General features: G+C 34.1%; 1 protein-coding gene and 3 pseudogenes across 1 annotated transcript; all 4 read right to left on the reverse strand.

The window, feature by feature from the left end:
• Positions 1-167: 167 nt before the first annotated feature.
• On the reverse strand, positions 168-768 carry LOC120179996 (annotated as a pseudogene).
• A 6,223-nt stretch (positions 769-6,991) lies between these two features.
• Positions 6,992-8,687, reverse strand: LOC120179995 (60S ribosomal protein L13-1-like). The gene is made up of 5 exons (XM_039185433.1): positions 8,621-8,687; positions 8,403-8,518; positions 8,159-8,292; positions 7,487-7,645; positions 6,992-7,403 (listed from the first exon to the last, which is right to left on the reverse strand). The coding sequence occupies exons 2-5, from the start codon at positions 8,509-8,511 to the stop codon at positions 7,182-7,184; spliced, it is 624 nt and encodes a 207-aa protein (XP_039041364.1). The 5' UTR covers positions 8,512-8,518; positions 8,621-8,687; the 3' UTR covers positions 6,992-7,181.
• Positions 8,688-11,349: 2,662 nt separating this feature from the next.
• LOC120179884 lies at positions 11,350-12,518 on the reverse strand (annotated as a pseudogene).
• A 3,540-nt stretch (positions 12,519-16,058) lies between these two features.
• LOC120179993 lies at positions 16,059-17,459 on the reverse strand (annotated as a pseudogene).
• Between the last annotated feature and the right edge of the window lie 868 nt (positions 17,460-18,327).

Genomic DNA, 18,327 nt, shown 5'->3' on the forward strand with positions numbered 1-18,327 from the left:
TATCATTTTTTCTATTTTTATGATTTTATTTGATTTTTTTGTATGAGTTAAAGGATTCGACCCAAACTTGAAAGTTGATCCACTAATTAACAACAATCGAGTGACCAAAGCAATCGGAATTCGAAAGTTCAATGAAAACTAAAAATTGGGTGATCAATGAACTCTTGTTACAAAACCATCTCCACACAAAGTAAAATCGAGAATTCGAACACAATTTCAGTTTTAGGGAATCAACAACATACACATATCTAACAATGACACTTTCCATTCCATGGGATGTGTATCCCACGTGCTATAGTCTTCAGAACATCATCTACCCAATCTTTGTTCTAACATTTAAACACAGGGATTCAGACATAATTTACCTTAGATTTTATCGATATCTTCATCTTCGAACTCGACGTAATCATCTGCACCCCTGTCATCCTCCTGTCAACAATGCCTTCGTTGAGACGGGTGTTCTCCGGAAGCTCATAGGCTTTCAACAGCCTTGCTTCATCAGGCATACTTTAGGATCACATCAGCCTTGTAGTCCTGAAGTCTCGAAGGCCAACGAGAATTATATCGCCAGCAGCAATCCAAACCTTTTGTGCATTTTCCGCGGATATGACAATGACGCTTAGTACCGTCGATGCACATTGCCTGTCACCGGCCATTTCCTAGCATACGAAGCACTTGGGCATACTCCTGCCCGTCTACCTTGAGGACGAGTTCACGCTTTTCGTCATCGGCTTCATTCTTTCATCCTTTTCCCTTGTTCTTTGGCATTGTTTTCCCTAAGGAAAAAACAATACATTTTACATCATCCACAAAGCTTTAAGATGCCATGAAATTGAAATGATTTAACACGTGTAACCTCAGCGCGAATAACAAAGTACAGATGGATATTAACAGAAAAAAAATCAAACCCTAAAGAAAAACTAGATACTCCAAAATTCCTATCTCGTGATAAAATCTTCTGAGGCTGTATATACACACACAAAAGGATAGAAACCATTCTTTAATTCAGTATTGCATGAAACATCACAACGTAACTCTGAAAAAAGTTAAAATTCTAGGGGAAATTATCATCAATTTTAGGCGTTAAGCAATTATTACCGGAAAATTGAAGCCAGAAACAAGCGAGAAACGAATCAATATTGATCAAAATAAGAAGAAGAAAAAAAACAATACCTTGGCGCTGGTGCCGCCGAGCAAAGAGTTGAAGACGAGAGAGAAGATGGTAAAAGAAAGTGAATTCGAATCTCTCTAACTCCAAATTCCCCAACCCTAAGCTTAGCTTAGCTGAGGACAACTCCACCCACAATCAAACGTTTGGGTTTTGATTTGGGCCAGGATGTGTTTTAACAAAGCCGATCTAATTTCGGCTTTTTGGTCCAATAGGACAATCAGTTTTATTAATTAGCTCAATAGAACATATAGAAGTTTATTTTGGGATCTAAGATATTCGTTAGGGTGTTCAAGAAACTTGTCACGTAGAGGTGATCGGTTTATTTAAATAATATTTTTTATTTAAACTCACTCGTCGAGGTGACGAGTTTACTTAAATAATATTTTTTATTTAAACTCGCTCGTCGACTGACGAATTCTAAATCATTATATCAACTATGATAATCCCAAAATAAACTTTTATATATACTATTGGAGTAATTAATAAAAGTTTTTATTCTATTGGGACAAAAAAACCCTAATATCATATTCCATTTTTTTTCATTTGAGAAAACATGGTTCTAGGTGTTGAAGTTTGATCGATTTACATTTTAAGTATTCCCACTTTCAGATAATATATGCTTTTTTTAAGAACTATGAGTAGGGATGGTCATAAGTTGGATCGGTTCAATTTTTTAGTTCACTCGAATTTAATTTAAAAATTAAATATCTTCGTCCGTATTTGTTTTGATTCGAGTTTAGGAGGATTCTACTCAACTTGAAATTTAACTCATTTTTAATTCAAAATCCACACTCGGTTCGACCCAATTTGACCTAAATATATATAATTCATTTTTATAAGATGAAATAAGAACCTAATTGAGAAAAAAAACATAAAAAAAGATATAATTCAATTATTTCTAAATATATAATTATAATATTGTCAGGTCATACAAGGTGAGTGTAATTTTTTTATTTTAAACTTGAATTCGACTTGACTCGACTTAAATTAAAAAACTAATTTTATAATTCAACAAGGTCGAGTTTAAGTGTCACATTAAATTTGAATGAGATATAACCTGTGGGAGGATTCTCATTAGAGAAATTGTGGGCAATGATAATAAAAGTAGAATAAACACGTAGAGAAAAAAAAAGTGTTGCTAAGATGTGTTCAATTGTTTGAAGCAATGGGCCAATTGGCTGGCATCAAATATAGGGATGGACATGTCGCATGGGATCCGAAACCAAAGGTTCTGACCGATTCGATTGGGTCGGATTTTTAAAGAAAAATTAAGTTTGGGTCGAGTCAAGTCTTTTAGAGGTTACGTTTGGGTCGGGTCGATTCGGGTTTAGAGTGAAAATATCGACCGATCTTACCGAAAAAATATAATTTTACCTTATATATTTAGGGATAATTACAATAATACTCATATATATATTATTTTTAAAAATTAAATCCCTATTTTTATTGAATAAAAGTAATAGTTTTTAATAAATATATTATTTTGGATCAGGTGGGATCGCGTTTGGATTTTATCTGAAAAGGTAGGTCAGATTCAGGATGGTAGAAGGTGTATATTTTTTTGGTCGAGTGGAGGATGTATAATTTTCAGGTTGGGTTAGGTGGATAAAAAATTGGACTCGACCCGACCCACGCCCATCCTTAATCAAATACGATCATTTTCCTGTTGCTAGGGATGGTTATTATCTTTAAAGATTCCAAATTCGAATATCATTAACTACACAATATTTAAGCGTTCATTGTCTGAAAATTTGAATATTAATTGAAAACCGATTGTTTTAAATATTTGAATATATTATTTGAGTTTCAACAATTGTATCTATAAATAAATAAAAAATATTTACATATATAACCGTGTTATTACCCTAAATTATTAAAAACTATATATCCAGCTCAATTAGTAGAGCACAAGGTTCTTAACTTTGAGGTCGTGGATCGAGTCCCACGGAGGGTATTTCATAATTCGGAGGTCTCTTACGGAAGTTGCTCTCAACCTGGTGTTGGGGGTAGCCTACTATCTTACCTCCCCTTACCCCATATATATATATATATATGAGAAAAATAGACAGCCATTTATATATATATATATATATATATATTTAATCCGTTTTCGCTAAATAATTGGTGGTAAGCCTAAACACGTACATCTTCGTCGCCGTTTATATAATTCGTTTTGTTGGACACCTTCTGTTTATCAAATCATTTTAAACTAGGGTTACGCTTTCAATGAGATAATTTCGGTCAATTGTTGAAAATCTAAAAATTACACTACTGTCAATTTCTATCTTCTACTTAATATTCATAAATATTATCAAAATATTCAATTATAGAATATTAATTAAAATAATTTGATAAAAATCGAATAAATGTTTTTCCTGTTTAAAGAATCATCGAAAGATCACATCTTTATTTTCACAATCGAAAATATGTCGGACAAAAATAATACAACTCCAACATCATGAAACAACATGGAGGTTGGGGAGTGTCATGACTCGTGCCCCACTTTGCTTTGCTCAAGTTTCATGAAATGAAAAGCTATGGCCTATTGATGAATGGTGGCAAAAGAAGAAGCTTTATCCAGTCAAAAGATGAAGCAATAAACGAGACAAAACGGGGCTTAACTTATTGCTGTTTATCTTCTTTGTGTGGTTCTCGGGAGAAGGGACGATGCATTGAACATGTCCTACATTTCATCCATGGTGGCACCACTTACACCTATTCATGTAACATGCAAGAATCCACCACCTCAACTGCTCTTTCTTTCTTCCCAAAAAAAAAAAGACAATTTAGTGTCTGAATAGATCCTTTTTATTTCAGCATCCTACTATATATTATTTTACAGATTTAATGGAAAGCACATGTTCATCCTTTAAAGTGCAGTAACATCTGTTCCTTTTACTTGTTGGTATGCATTGGTAGATCAATCGGAGACTAACGCTTCCTACTACCATTGCGTTTCACATGCCAGCCTTAAAAGATAACTGCAGAATGTGCATATTTATAGCAGCACGCATATGTAGAGATCATTAATTCTAGTTTGTAGAATATCATTTGAACAATGGAATACTTTTTCTGAATGTTCTTTGGCGAACATTGGCTTTCCTTTTCAGATACAAAAAAAGGGCTGTGACAAATTTGATCCATCCTTTTATCCTCGTTTCAAAAAATGGTATGAATGTATGATCTTCCCAGATTTTTTCAGTATCATACTTGACTCATATGGTTCCTGAGTTATAGAATTGTGTATAGCATTTGAATTAACAAGAATGGGCACTATTGCCAGTCAATGAGTTGATCTATGATCGTCATTTTCTTTTTTGCTCAATGCTGGGATTGGAAGCAAAGTCCGACGAGACTTCTTAGGGGAACAATTATTCAGGAATCATTCTTAGCCATTAACAATGCACACACACATCTAAGACAGCTGCTCAAACTCGGGATTTCTAGGGAGAACAATACTCTATTTTACCACTGAGGTCGCTCAATGGGTTGACCCTTTTTCCATTTAAATATGAGTTAAATTACTAAACTTAATTGTTCACTTTTAATGCTATATGCAGCATCGAGGTGAAAGACGAGGGCTCGGTGGAATATTTTTTGATGATCTAAATGACTATGATCAAGAATGCTTCTTTCATTTGCCACTGGTAACTCCTCAATACTATTCTTTGAGTGTTCCCATCTACAACTAGCAATACCAGCGGTTTTCAGTTTCTTTAAATAGACCAATTTACTATGAATTTACAGAATGTGCGAATTCTGTGGTTCCTGCATACATACCAATCATAGAGAAAAGGAAGGATACCCCATTTAATGAGAGCCAAAAGGCATGGGGTCGCTATGTAGAAGTCAACTTGGTAATGAATTGTATTTCATTAAATTTCACCTAACAAAAGGCCTTAAAATATATTTCATTTGTTAATGAAAGGTCTACGACCGAAGTACCACATTTGGAGACTGAAGACCGGAGGTCGAATTGAAAGTATTCTCGTTTCTCTCCCTTTATCTGCACGATGGGAATATGATCATGTAAGCCTTCTTCCCTTCTCCTCACAACTGAAAAAAAATTCTAACACGTTCTTTGCCAAGATTTGCTGTGAGCTGCGAGTGATCATGAATGCCCTATTTATTTGTTTGGCATACAGAAACCAGAAGAGGGAAGCGAAGAGTGGAAATTGTTGGACGCCTGCATCAATCCTAAGGAGTGGATCTAATACTTCTGGTTGAGTTTCTTTCTACTTTTGAAGTTTCCCATTAGTCCCTCATCTTTCAGATACTGGTGTTTTTCTGCAGGAGATGTAAGTTGGTCCAATGATTTTGTTGTATTAAGATGATAAGAGACTATGAGATGAGTTAAGAGACCCAACAATTGCTAATAAATTTAACTGTTAACATCTTTGCGTTACTAAATGATTTCTTAATGTGAATTCTTTTAATGTGTTGAAAGGAATAGTTTGCCCCCTGCAACTGCATTTTTTATTCCCTTCATTGTAATTATCAGTCTGGATAATGAAATAAAATTACTAGGCAAAAGCCTTTCGCAATGTTTTTGTCAATCTGTTCAACATTAACAATGGAGACGGCCACAAAAGATGCTACTTGGTTGTAAAGTCAACTATCTATTCTTCTACCTTGTCAAAAGAAAACAACAACTTCGATGAGTACCTAGACTGAAGGTTATTGATAAGAGTTCCGATTCAACTCAAAATGATGGCATAACTCTTGTTGTTGCGTCGAATTTTGACTTGGTCAATCGAGGAACTTGTTCCCTCATTCTGTCCTATAGATTCCCCAACAACATTCTGTGCAGCTCCGATGGCTCGATACACAGGGCAAGTAAGCAACACATTGTGCAAGAATCACATTACACCCAGGCATGCCCAAGAAATGACAAGCCTGATAACAAGAAACAGCTGGTTTAGAGTAAGTGGATCAACCGACCCGACATCCTCAGTGGCAAACCTTATTAGCCTGCGACCAATGTAAAGGGGATCTTCGCCTCCTTCCAGCATTCTAGCCAACCGTTGCTTCTGAATCAAAATCCCTATCGGTCTTTAATCCTACACTTTTTTGCTTCAGTTGATGATCGGCCACTAGAGCAGCTGCAGTGGTGGCATATATTTCTAAAGCATTTGATGCAACACGAGCATCACCATCACAACTCGTGGACAAACATTCAACAGCATCATCATTAACATCGACTCCCTATGATCCGTGACAATCCCTTTCAACATGATGAGGTTAAGGATTCAATGTAAGAAACCTACACCTAGACAGCAATGGCAGATTCAAATGGAACGGAGGAGATGGCAAAAAAGAATCCTGTTGTGATTTATTAAACCTATGAACTTCATCAACAAAAAGCAGTCTTATTATTATTGGTTCTCGTCTAGATTCATCAACAGCATCTCTAACATCCTTAACACCACTAGTAACAGCAGATAAAGAAACAAATCAATACGGACCCCAAAAGTTAATAGGATGATCGGGGTGGTGGCTGTGGGCTGAGGGGATGAAGGGGAAGTGGAAAGCTTGGTGTGAAGAAGGAAGAAGCAGTCGAGTTTGGGCTGAAATAGAGAGGGGATTTGATTGGAGGATTTCTGGGAAAGAATCCATCCGGTGGTTTACAAATGTATGCCGTTTAGAAAATGTTTACCTATATATTTAGACTTCAGAGCTGCAAAAAGCAGGAGGAAGATGAATCTAACCTTGGGGTTCAAAAAATGTAATAATACTTGCATGACAAACTATTAAGTCACGGATTCGAATCGAATGAACCAATCATAACGTGAGTGTGTGCTTAGGGGAGAGAAAAAATAATGAAAGAAAATGGATATAGATAAATAGGTCTCACATCTCAGGTCATTAATTAAAGTCTCAAAATCTGGCTTACAAATGTAATACCGAAGTTCTCTAAAGCTGTTATAAACTAGTCTGACATTATGGAAACAAAAAACTAAATTCTGCTGCCAAGCTAAATAGCAGAACATATCCCTCGAAAAACAACCCCTTACTTCTTGTCTTCTTTCTCAGCCTCGGCAGCCTTCTTCAACCTGGCACCAATGTGGCGCTCATTCATACATTCAACACGAAGCTTGTTGTAGGCCTTGAATGACTTCATCTCCTCGGTGACCTTCACCAGCTCAACTGAAGGCTTTTCACGAAAAATGGGTATGTATGATCCTTGGACTTGGGTTGCTGTTGCAAGCTCCTCGGCAGAAGAATCACCAGCCTAGACAAACACAGAAGAACAAACAACACTTAACACCAAAGATAAAATCATTCAACATCGCAAAACGACCCACACAAGTTTACCTTAAACTTGCGAGCACGTCGTGGGAAGACAACGAGCTTAGCCTTGTAAGTCTTAAGCCTCTGAACATTGGCTTGAAGACCTTCAAGAGATCGGTTCTTACGACGATGATCAACTGCGATACCAATGGTAGGTGACAATTTCTTCGATATACCAGCAGCCTGGTCAGAGAAGGTTACAACAGCACAAACAATATCAAGACGAGGAATCCATCTTATCTAAACATAATAGATATACAAACATTTAAAAGCTAATACAAGTACCAATAAGATTCACTGTTCTTGCTGTAAAACTATATACTTGGTAGTCAACAAGGGTGTAAATGATAGGAGTGAGTATTTGATAAAATCAGGTCGAGTCAAATTAAACAAATTGTAAGTCCAATATAAATATACATTTATTCATATCTTTTTCATATATGATATATCATTCAGATTTCAGAGTTGAGGGACATGACTCGAACTTAAAAACCAATCTACCAGTTACTAAAAGTTTCGAGTTATTTGAGTTATTCAAGTACAATTTTATCACTCAAACTTTATTTGAGATCTTTTTTAGTCGAATGAGGTTTTTAGCATCAAATGAGTCAAAAAATCTGCTCACCCGTGGCAAATGGTATTTATACTAGATCAAATGAAAAAACCTGAAACCAGAAAGATAGAAAAAGAGCATACCTTAAGCTCTTCAAGAGTGAAACCCTTGCCGGATCTCAACTTCATGTTGTACTTCAAAGTCTGGCCATGGACAATCGGACGTAAAGGTCCATCAGTTGGCCTTGGGAAGATCCTCACGGCCTTCTTTTGCCTCGCTGCAAATCCCAAAACCACAATTGTAAATCACTTTTTCCATTCAAAAAACGCATCCTAATGAGCTTACAAAAACAGGTAAAAACAAAAACCCACAACAGATTTAGCTCACCGATTCTTCTTCTCGCCTTTCTTGCAGGCTGATTAAACCAGGTTTTCACATAGTTCTGCCAATGCTTCTTAAAATGGCCATTTGGTATAACGTTGTTATGCTTAACCATGGCTTACCTGTGATTGAACATGAAGAAAGAAATCAACTTGATAAATGATAATAACAATGTGAAAAGAAAACTGTGGAAGAAGATACCAGAGGAAACAAAAAGGGAGAACCTTTGGCTGTGATGCTGACCAGAGACAGAAGTGGAGGAGAGCGGCGCACAGGAAAATTTAAGCTCTTAGCTTCTTTTATTAGGCTTTTTCTCGATAGTGGTGGGTTTTCCTCTCTTTTAAGTGGGCTCAACCGAAATTGAAGCCCAAATATTAAAGGTGAAATTCTATAGATATCCTCGTAGTATATACTTGTTAACGGATTTAGTCTTTAATTATAATTTGATGGTTTCTGGTCCATTTATTTTTCGAACTTTTCAGTCTCGACATCGAGTTTCTTTCAGTTAATTTGTTAAATACTTTGATATATCTTTTAAAACTCGTAATCAAGTAACATAGACACCTTAAAAATTTTAATAAATAAACAAAAAGACAAAAAAGAGAGAATAAAGATATATTGTTTGTCTAACAAATAAAAGTATATTTGAATATTCAGATAACTCAAACAATTCTTATTATCGTTGTCATTCAGAAGTTTAGCAGATTCAAACAATGACGGAACTTGGTGATAGAGATTGAGAGGTAAACTTAAACATTAAAAAATTAAGAAGTTTAAATTAAATTTTTCAAAATTTTTGAAGGGTTTAGTTTACTTTTTTTCAAAAGAAAATTATGGTCTTGACTAATTCTTTTTAAAAAAAATTGAGAGGCTTAATGAGAATTTTAAAAATTACGGAAGGAATTTTAATTAAGAACATTAAAAATTTTAAAATTTAATATGAATTTCTAAAAAAATTGAGGGCAGATTAAATATTTTAAAAATTCTAAGGGTCTAAATTATAGTTTTTAAAATTTTAAGGGGCATGCTCCCACTAATCTCTCTTAGGTTCCCCCACTGGATTCAAATATTCAAAGGATGATAATCTTTAAGGGTAAACTATACTAGTAACCACCCAACAATAACTTCTTTTCACTTTGACCACCATTTTTGAATTTTCATCAATTAGGCCACTCAACTATTTAAATACATTCAATTAGGCAACTTGTTGTTAGCAGTTAACAGAAGTGTTGACGTGGCAGTTAGAAAAATTAGTATAATTACATATTTGGTCACTTTTACTTATATATTCTATCAATTTAGTCTTAATTTTAATAAATTAAAATAAAAATTAAACTTCTAATAGAATGATGACATGTGTCATCATTTAATTTAATGATTATATTTATTTTATATTAATTAATTTAAATTTAATATATTTATTTTCTGCCAATACGAGGGTTACACAAAAATAAAAATAAAGTAGATTGAGGTGATCATGGAATCAATCCTAAGTATATTTGGTGAAAAGAATAAGAGTCCCACCACTAAGCCAAGCTATTTGTTTGGTTCCAAGAATACTATATGACATCTAGATGTTATATCATAGGACAAAGTTAATTGTTTGACCCAAACTAACATTAAAAAATAATTTTTTTATCTTAAACTCATATATATATAATCTTAAATTCACATATTTAATTGTCGCTCTCCCTTTATCTTATTTTTCTTTGAGTTTGTATTATTTTTTATAGATCAGATCAACTTTTTTTCTTTGATTTTGTTTAACCGACGATGACATCAGTTTTAATATTAGTTGCCGACCGTCGATTCTATTTTTTTCTCTATTTATTCTTTTATTTTTTTAATAAGAATATTTTTGTATGTGTTGCATGTTTATTCTTGCCTTTATCACACATTTATCTCTATCATTGTAACATATTTTTTTTTCTCTCGATCGTTTGTTAGTTCTTTTATTTATGTTTTCTCATGGTATAATTTACCCATCTTTAATTCAGTTAGATAGTAGTACGGATGAAGGTACAATCCCTTTCAAAATTTTGGTCTAATAACATTTTAGATCCCTATTCATTTAATCTCAAATAAAATTAAACTTGTGTTCCTTTACTTTTTTAGATAAAATACCTAATAAGTCTTTGTTATTTTGAATTTAGATAATTTGTCCATCTCAATATTTGACCATAGCTTCGTCCTTCGATAACAGTACTAGGATAATTTACTAATAACAAATTTACTAAAATCATATAGATCGGTGGTAAAGGAAATTTTTACTATCTTTAAAAATATAAATTCGTGTAGTTCTATCTGTAAGGTGTATGCATTATCAGTTAATTAAGAAAATTCTGATGACAAAACTACCTTATGACCATTCTCGTATATTCGACTTTGTTGTCTTCATATTAGGGATGAGTATGGGTCGGGTCAAGTCGGATTTTCGGCCCACCCGACCCGACCCGAAAAATATACACCTTTCACCCGACCCGATTTTTTTGAGATCAAATTCGAATCTGACTCAACCTAAGATAATATATTTATTAAAAAATATTACTTTTATTCATTAAAAATAAGGATTTAATTGAAATAAAATAATATAAATAGGACTATTATTGTGATTATCCCTAAATTTAAGGTTAAATTACTTTTTTCGGGTCCGGTCCGGTATTTTTCATTGTAAACCTGAAAACGAACCTGACCCGAACCCAAATTTTTTTAAATTTCCAATGTTTGAACCCGTCAAGTACGGTTCCCATGAACATCCCTCCTTCCTATACTAGTCACAAGAATTCAATCATAACTCAACTATAGAAGGTATCTAATTCTTAAGCAATCTACCATTACAACATTACAAAACTACCAACAATACTACAAGTTTCCCATAGTTGTCACTAAAGAAAGAACTAATGAGCTTTAATCCTGAAAAGGAAGGAACAAATCTATGCTTAGTACAAAGGGTTTAAGCCCAAATCGCCACAAAAGACATTAGAAAAGCGCCGAGAAAAAGAGACACTGGCACTTATTTTAAGTATTCTATTGTTTAGGAGCTTTGGGTTCATTAAATCAACAGCCAGAAGGTTCACCAACGCCATGTATATTAAGATCCCAGCCGATGCCGCGCTGAGCATCCGTCGAATGATGAGGGCTTTGGGGTTGTTCTCATCGTACACGTTCGATATCCCTATTCCAATACGATTCCGACTGGGGTCCTAATACTCACGGTCATGATCATCACGGTCCGTGCCTCCAATTGTGCCTAAAAAAGATTATCGAATAGTAAAGATATGTCTCGAAAGTCGAAAACGAGTGTCTGGAATTCGAATGATATTGTTACCTGAGAAATGCATCCGCCAACTCCTATGCCTTCAAAGACCTGATGAGCCGGAAAGTGCAGCCAACAATGATTTTATTTCATTTGGATCATGAGAAGCACCCAAAATGTATCCCTATTATAACAGAGTGCACTAGTACCCCGAATTCCAAAACCTTCAAAAATACATCATCTCTGTAACATCTGTTTAATTATTTTATCTTAAATATAAAAAAGAGATCGTAATTTCCAAAAAAGAAAAAGTACATTCGATAACAACCAGTATCCAATAATCTCGGTTGAAATCGGAGAATGTTCGGTTTCTCTTGATGTCTCTTCATCTCGGCAAATCTGCTGGGTGTTATTATTTAAGTGAGACTTGGTGTATTGACAAGTGACAAACATATCCGCCATCAATGTGCCAATGGCTCACACCATGGCCACAATCCGGCAAATGGGAACCTCCTCCAAGGATAATCATCGAGGCAAGGAGATGTCAAGTACCTGGTGGCGTCCTAAAAGACGTGGATGAACACGGTCGACAATATGACGCCCGAAGCGAAGGCTTTGCTCACGAAGAAAACGTTCCATTCAGGGCGTAAAGCGTCGATCGTTTTCCGGAGGAGAGGAAAGCTAACACCAATTGCTCCGGCAACAAAAATCCAAACTATAGCAACTACCTTGTATTTGAGCGCTGGACGGTCGTTTCGGTTTCGGTCTTTGGCTTTGCATGTGCACCCTCCACAAACCAGGGACGGAAATAACACGACGAAACAACAGAGAAACGCGAAAAATCGAGGTCTTTTAACGTTGATCATGGCCGGAAAGTGAAATCCGAATCGATTAAAGTGTACTCAAGTCATTGTGAATGATGGGGGCAAAATGAGGCCATCTTCAACATTATATTAGTTTTTTGTGTAATTTAAAAGGATTTTCCAACTTAAGAAAGAAGCATAGGTTTGTAGAGATAAAAACATGAAGAGAATTTGAGAAGATGGAGGGGTGCTCAATGAATGTCGCCATAGGAACTATTAAGAAGAGAACTTAAAGCTCTCTTTGTCACGGCCAAGCTTAAATTGGTTAAATTCTAACTAAATGTGGACATTCTTTGGGGGATTATTTTTGGAAAGTATAACTAGATTAGGGTTTAGGCAAGTACTCTGTGAGAAACTTAATATTGGATTTTATAAATATTCAGTGGTGGATCGAGAAAAAAATTTCAGAGTGGCCACATGTATATTAATAACAGAAAATTTTCGTACGGGGTGGACACAAAAAATTTTAAGGTTGATACATTCAGTAAAAATAAACAATTAATATAAAAAATTATTTGGATTCCAGGATAGGCTCGTGCCACCCTGAATTCTACATACATCTACCACCGTAAATGTTTATATATAGTGAAGTAGTTAGTTTTATTAGAAAGATGAATTATCCAAAATATAATGATTGTTTGTAATTACAAACGTAAACTAACCACATTATTAAGATGTTTTTCTATAATCATTAACACAAAAATTATTTAATATCACACGAGCATCATACAAGGAAAAAAAATTAAAATCTAACAAAAAAAATCGAATAAAATATAGATACAAACAGATCTTATTGTATCAACAAATAAACCATAAAATGAGATAAAGCTACAAAAGACCACCGACAAACCATAAATTAGAATAACTCGAAATGAAAAAACTATTTTCATAAACACAAATCACTTATCAAAATCTAATCTGAATGTCCAAAGTAAAACAATCAACATGATAATAAATATTAAGGGTCTGTTTGTTTCACTGAAAACAAATTCCAAAAAATGAATTACATTTTTTGTAAAACAATTTACGGAAATCATTTTCCGGTGTTTGAATGATGTTGTGTAAAACATTTTCCGTTGTTTGGTAAATTTTCCTAAAAACATTTTGTGAAATCTTTTTTTAGTGAAACAAACACATTACAATTTATTTTTTAAAACTTTATATCTTTTTTTTTATTAAGTTAATTTTATAACTATAAAATAATATTAATTTATTTTTATTTTTATAAGTGTATAATGTTCTTAAGTAAGATTACAAATCGTATAACAAGTTAAGGAAGATTGTTACGAATTTGTTTTTCTGGATAATACCAAGCACACTTGTGAATTTGTCTTCATCAACAAAATGTGATTGAATGATGGGAACTTACAAAGAATTTAAAATAAAATTTGTTTGTTATTTTATTATATAACTTATAATAACCCTAAACCCTATAAACTACATTGCTAACAACAAAACATAAAAAACAAAACAATCTTGTTCTACTGCAATTAAGCAAAAATCCTAATTGTTCCAGTCCCTCTACGCACACTTGCATTAATCACATAACAAGATCACACATGAGCAAATAACAAAACAACTGAATAGTTGAATTACCATACTCTTAATTATTCTTATTGCTAACTTACGAAAGGATAAGAGACTCCACAGATGTTTAAAACATGAGGTTTGTAAACAATTGAAGCCATGTACATTTAACATATGAATCAAAGGAGTGGACAGTGGAGTTTATCATCCACACCTAAGCCAACCCTCCTTATATGACATCCATCTAAGAATAAGTGGATTATCATACTCTTGGGACACGATCTCTTCACAGGGGCGGACCTCCATGGTGCCCGGGGTATCCCGGGCAACCCTTCAAAATTGTCTACTTAGTGTTAATTTTTTTCTAATTTTTTTAAATTAAAACAAGTGCCACCCCTCAAAAGTGTCACACCTGGAACTCTTGCAACCCCTGAATTTTTGTCCTGGGTCCACCTCTGTCTCTTCATATCTTTGAAAAAGCATGAAAGATTACAACATAGCTCTTTCTTGGTCGTAATCACCATTGAAACAAAAACAACTGAATTTTATCAACACTCCAACCTTGCAAATTTGACCACCACGTCTTGTTCATTGTCTTTAACACTAAAACTTCTTTGTAAAATCTCAAGTTTGTTGTGCGTTCTTCAGAGTAAGTTTATTCTGATTGTTGAAATTCGAGTCTAATAAAGAACAGGTACACATACTCAATACTTTCATATCTCGAGCCTTACTTCATGAACATTTTTCAGAACTTACAGTCCCTAGATCGAGCACCAACCAAATTAAACATATCGTAAAAAAGAGAATACATTTACAAGCAATCATCAATAGATTAATTGACTCTTGATCTTCAACAATCATCAATACATTTACCAGCCAATGCATAATTCTCATTCTAGCCAACAATTTATTTAGCAATCATTAATAGATTAACTAACTCTTGATCTTCAACAAAGTTGTGAAAATTCATTCTATAGTTAAATACAACGCCTACTTTCAACATTTGATCTTATAAATTAAAAATTTAACCTAATAACACAAGGCCTAAAAATTGACAAACAAGCTTTAATCTCATCTTATAAAATGATATGATCATCAAAAGTACAAGGATCATTCCTCTTTGAGGGTAACAACTCGTATCTAATTATTATTAATTTATTGATTGGATCAAGTATCGTAAAAGTTCATTATAAGAATAATCTTTTCAATTCAATCTTTTCTGCTCGTAATACCAAGATTCAAACCTACTAAATTAATTTATAGTAAATGTTAAGTGATAAGTTACTTGACATATAATACAATTGTAAATGTTAAGTGATAAGTGATTTTACTTAGCATATTCAAAATTGTTTTTGTTGAAAATTTTGTATTAAAATTTTACTATAGTTTTATTTATTTATTTTAGTCAAAAATACTCTTTTTATCCCATTAAATTTGTTCATTGTTGATTTTTTTGTTGTCAATTTTTTAAGTTTGACTCATTATTATTTAAAATTTATTATTATTAAAAATATGAAAAATATATATTTTAAAAACCATGAATCAATTAATTTTCAAATATATATTTTATAAAATTTAATTATTTAAAATATTTAAAATAATAATAGCCAAAATTTTGAAATTCCGTCTTTTAAAAAATCAATAACGGACACGTTTAATAGGATGGAGGGACTGATGTTTATTAATAAAAAGAAGAAAACTACTTGTGATGAAAGGTTGCAGTTCATTTGGGAAGGAGTTAGTTTGGAATGGAATGATAATATATCGGTAATTTTTAATTAAAGCATATTTTTCACTTTCATATTGTTGGCATGAGTTATATATATATATACACACACTTAAATTTATTAAATTTTGTTCGTTGGGATTTACGTTAAATCGTGGATGTATTCTGTTCTTTCGAAATATGAATTCAGACAAATTTGCAGTTCGAGTAATGTGTAATTAAACAAATTAGGAGATGAACTTTGTTATCCTCGAAAGAAAGGAACAAAATTGAGCATAGTACAAGGTTTTTCAAGCCCAGATTGCCAGAAGAGACATAAAAGCAGAGCCAAGAAGAAAGAGAAATAGCGGCACTTGCTTGTAGTATTCCATTGTTTTGCAACTTTGGGTTCATAATATCGGCAGCCGAAAGATCAACCAGCGACATATATATTAAGATCTCGGCCGATGCCGCGTTGAGCATCCCTTCGACGATGAGGGCAGTCGGGCTGCTCTCGTCATATGCATTCGATATTCCTATTCCTATACCGATTCCTACTGGAGTTGTCAGAGAGAGAAACACTGCCATGATTGCCATATATTGTGCCTAGAACTGTGCCTGCAAATAACATTGAATGATTATAAAGCAAAAGCTACAAAAAAAATGTACATATACCGACGAATATGTAGGAGCTGGTAAATATTTAGTCGGTATTCATCTATACCGACGGAGTAATCTGTCGATACAGACCTGCGGATGTAATAGGATAGACTATAGTGACAATTCGTGTATGTACCGACAGTTTCCTCATGTCGGTATATATCGTTAATGTGTAGGACAGGGTTTAAATATGAGAACGAGTTTTAATTCGAATATGTGAAGGACACGACGGTCGAACACGGATTACATTATTACCCGAGAAATGCATCCACCAAGTCCCATGCCTTCAAATAACTGATGAAAGGTGAGAGCAGCCACCAATGGTTTTATAGTCTTTGGACTTTCAGAATCACCCAATGATATCCCAATTATCAGAGTGCACCATTATTCCCAGCTCCAAAACCTTCAAAAACATCATTCCTATAACATCAGTTGATTGATAATCGGATTCGTTTATGTTACGATTCATGTTCGAAGTTAAAGATGTTAACCTGGGAGACTACTTGGTATCTAGGAGTCTCGGGTAAACCCAAGGGCTCAAGCATACCATGAGTTAGAACATGTACACCGTCGTTTTCTCTTGTGTTCTCTTCATGGCCGTGACCCTGTAGGGTCTTATTTAAATGAGAAATAGCAAACATGTCCGCATTCAATGTAACGACAACGGACATCTCCACTAACCCGGCAAACGGAAACTTCCTCCAAGGATCTTCATCGAGGCAAGGAGATGTCAAGTTCTCCATAGCGTCCGGAAGAACGTGGATAAACCCGGTCGACAATATGACACCTGCAGCAAAGGCTTTGAAAACGAAGAAAACTTTCGTTTCGGGATGAAAAACGTCGATCGATTTCCCGACGAGAGGGAAGCAAACACCCATGGCTCCGGCGACAAGAATGCAAACAATGGCAACCACCTTGTATTTAAGCGCCAGAGGCTTGTTCCGGTCTTCGTCTTCGGGTCGACATGTGCACCCTCCTAGAGCAAGGGAAGGAAACAAGACGACGAAGCAACAAAGAAACGAGAAGAAAGGAGTTCGTTTGAAGTCGAACATGGCTTGAAAGTGAAATCGAATAGCGAGGCCATTATCAACATGATATTAGCTGTGGTTTAAAAGGATTTCCCCTTTTAGGAATGAAAATGGAGAGGTTTGAGAAGCTGGAGAGCAGGAGAGGTGCTTAGACATTGTCGACAACAATCATTAAGAAGAGAATTTAAAGCTTTCCCTTTGTCACGGCCAAGCTTAAATTGGTTAAATTTGAACAAATTCTGGCCATGCTTAAAATAATGATAAAAAATGTTTAACGTTTGATTGAATAGTTTCTTCAGATCATATCTTATTTTTTTACAGTACTTTTGTTCCCGACGTTCTATTTTTTTTTTAACAAAAAGACTTATGTAAGATGAAAATTGTTAGTTAACTAAATATCAACGCTTTTCACTAACGTGATTATTTCTATATAATGCGATCCTACTCAAACAATTATTCGTGTTCATCATTCTTTCATCTTTTTTCACAATGAAAGAAGCGAGAGTTTTTACTTACCCTATACATCTTTGCATACTCTTTGTTATACATGTTTATGCTACCTATGCCATTCATGTCATCCTACATCTGGTGTGTTATGTTTTACACGTCATCATGTTATTGGCATACTTTATAATATGCATCTTATATATAAAAATTTATGTTCTTATACTTTGGTCTTTATATTATGCATATTACACAAGCTACATTAGTGATTATATGCTCCACATCTTTATATTTAGTTATGTCATGCATAAATCATGTTTACACATAATTCACTTATGTATATATTATGTATTATGAAATTTAAATTATATATATATATATATATGAATCAGATATCCAAATTTTATGAGCATCAAAACTTAACCGGCCGGAACATGGATCGACTAAT

This window comes from Hibiscus syriacus, unplaced genomic scaffold (genome assembly GCF_006381635.1).
Source record: "Hibiscus syriacus cultivar Baekdansim isolate YM2019G1 unplaced genomic scaffold, ASM638163v2 tig00112471_pilon, whole genome shotgun sequence".
Lineage (NCBI taxonomy): Eukaryota > Viridiplantae > Streptophyta > Magnoliopsida > Malvales > Malvaceae > Hibiscus > Hibiscus syriacus.

Excerpts from the sequence above, each read along its gene's own strand:
- LOC120179995 (XM_039185433.1), bottom strand. The coding sequence starts at position 8,511 with ATGGTTAAGCATAACAACGTTATACCAAATGGCCATTTTAAGAAGCAT. Across the intron at positions 8,293-8,402 it reads AAAGGCGAGAAGAAGAATCG|CGAGGCAAAAGAAGGCCGTG; the intron begins GTGAGCTAAATC and ends TGGGATTTGCAG. Across the intron at positions 7,646-8,158 it reads TCACTCTTGAAGAGCTTAAG|GCTGCTGGTATATCGAAGAA; the intron begins GTATGCTCTTTT and ends TTCTCTGACCAG.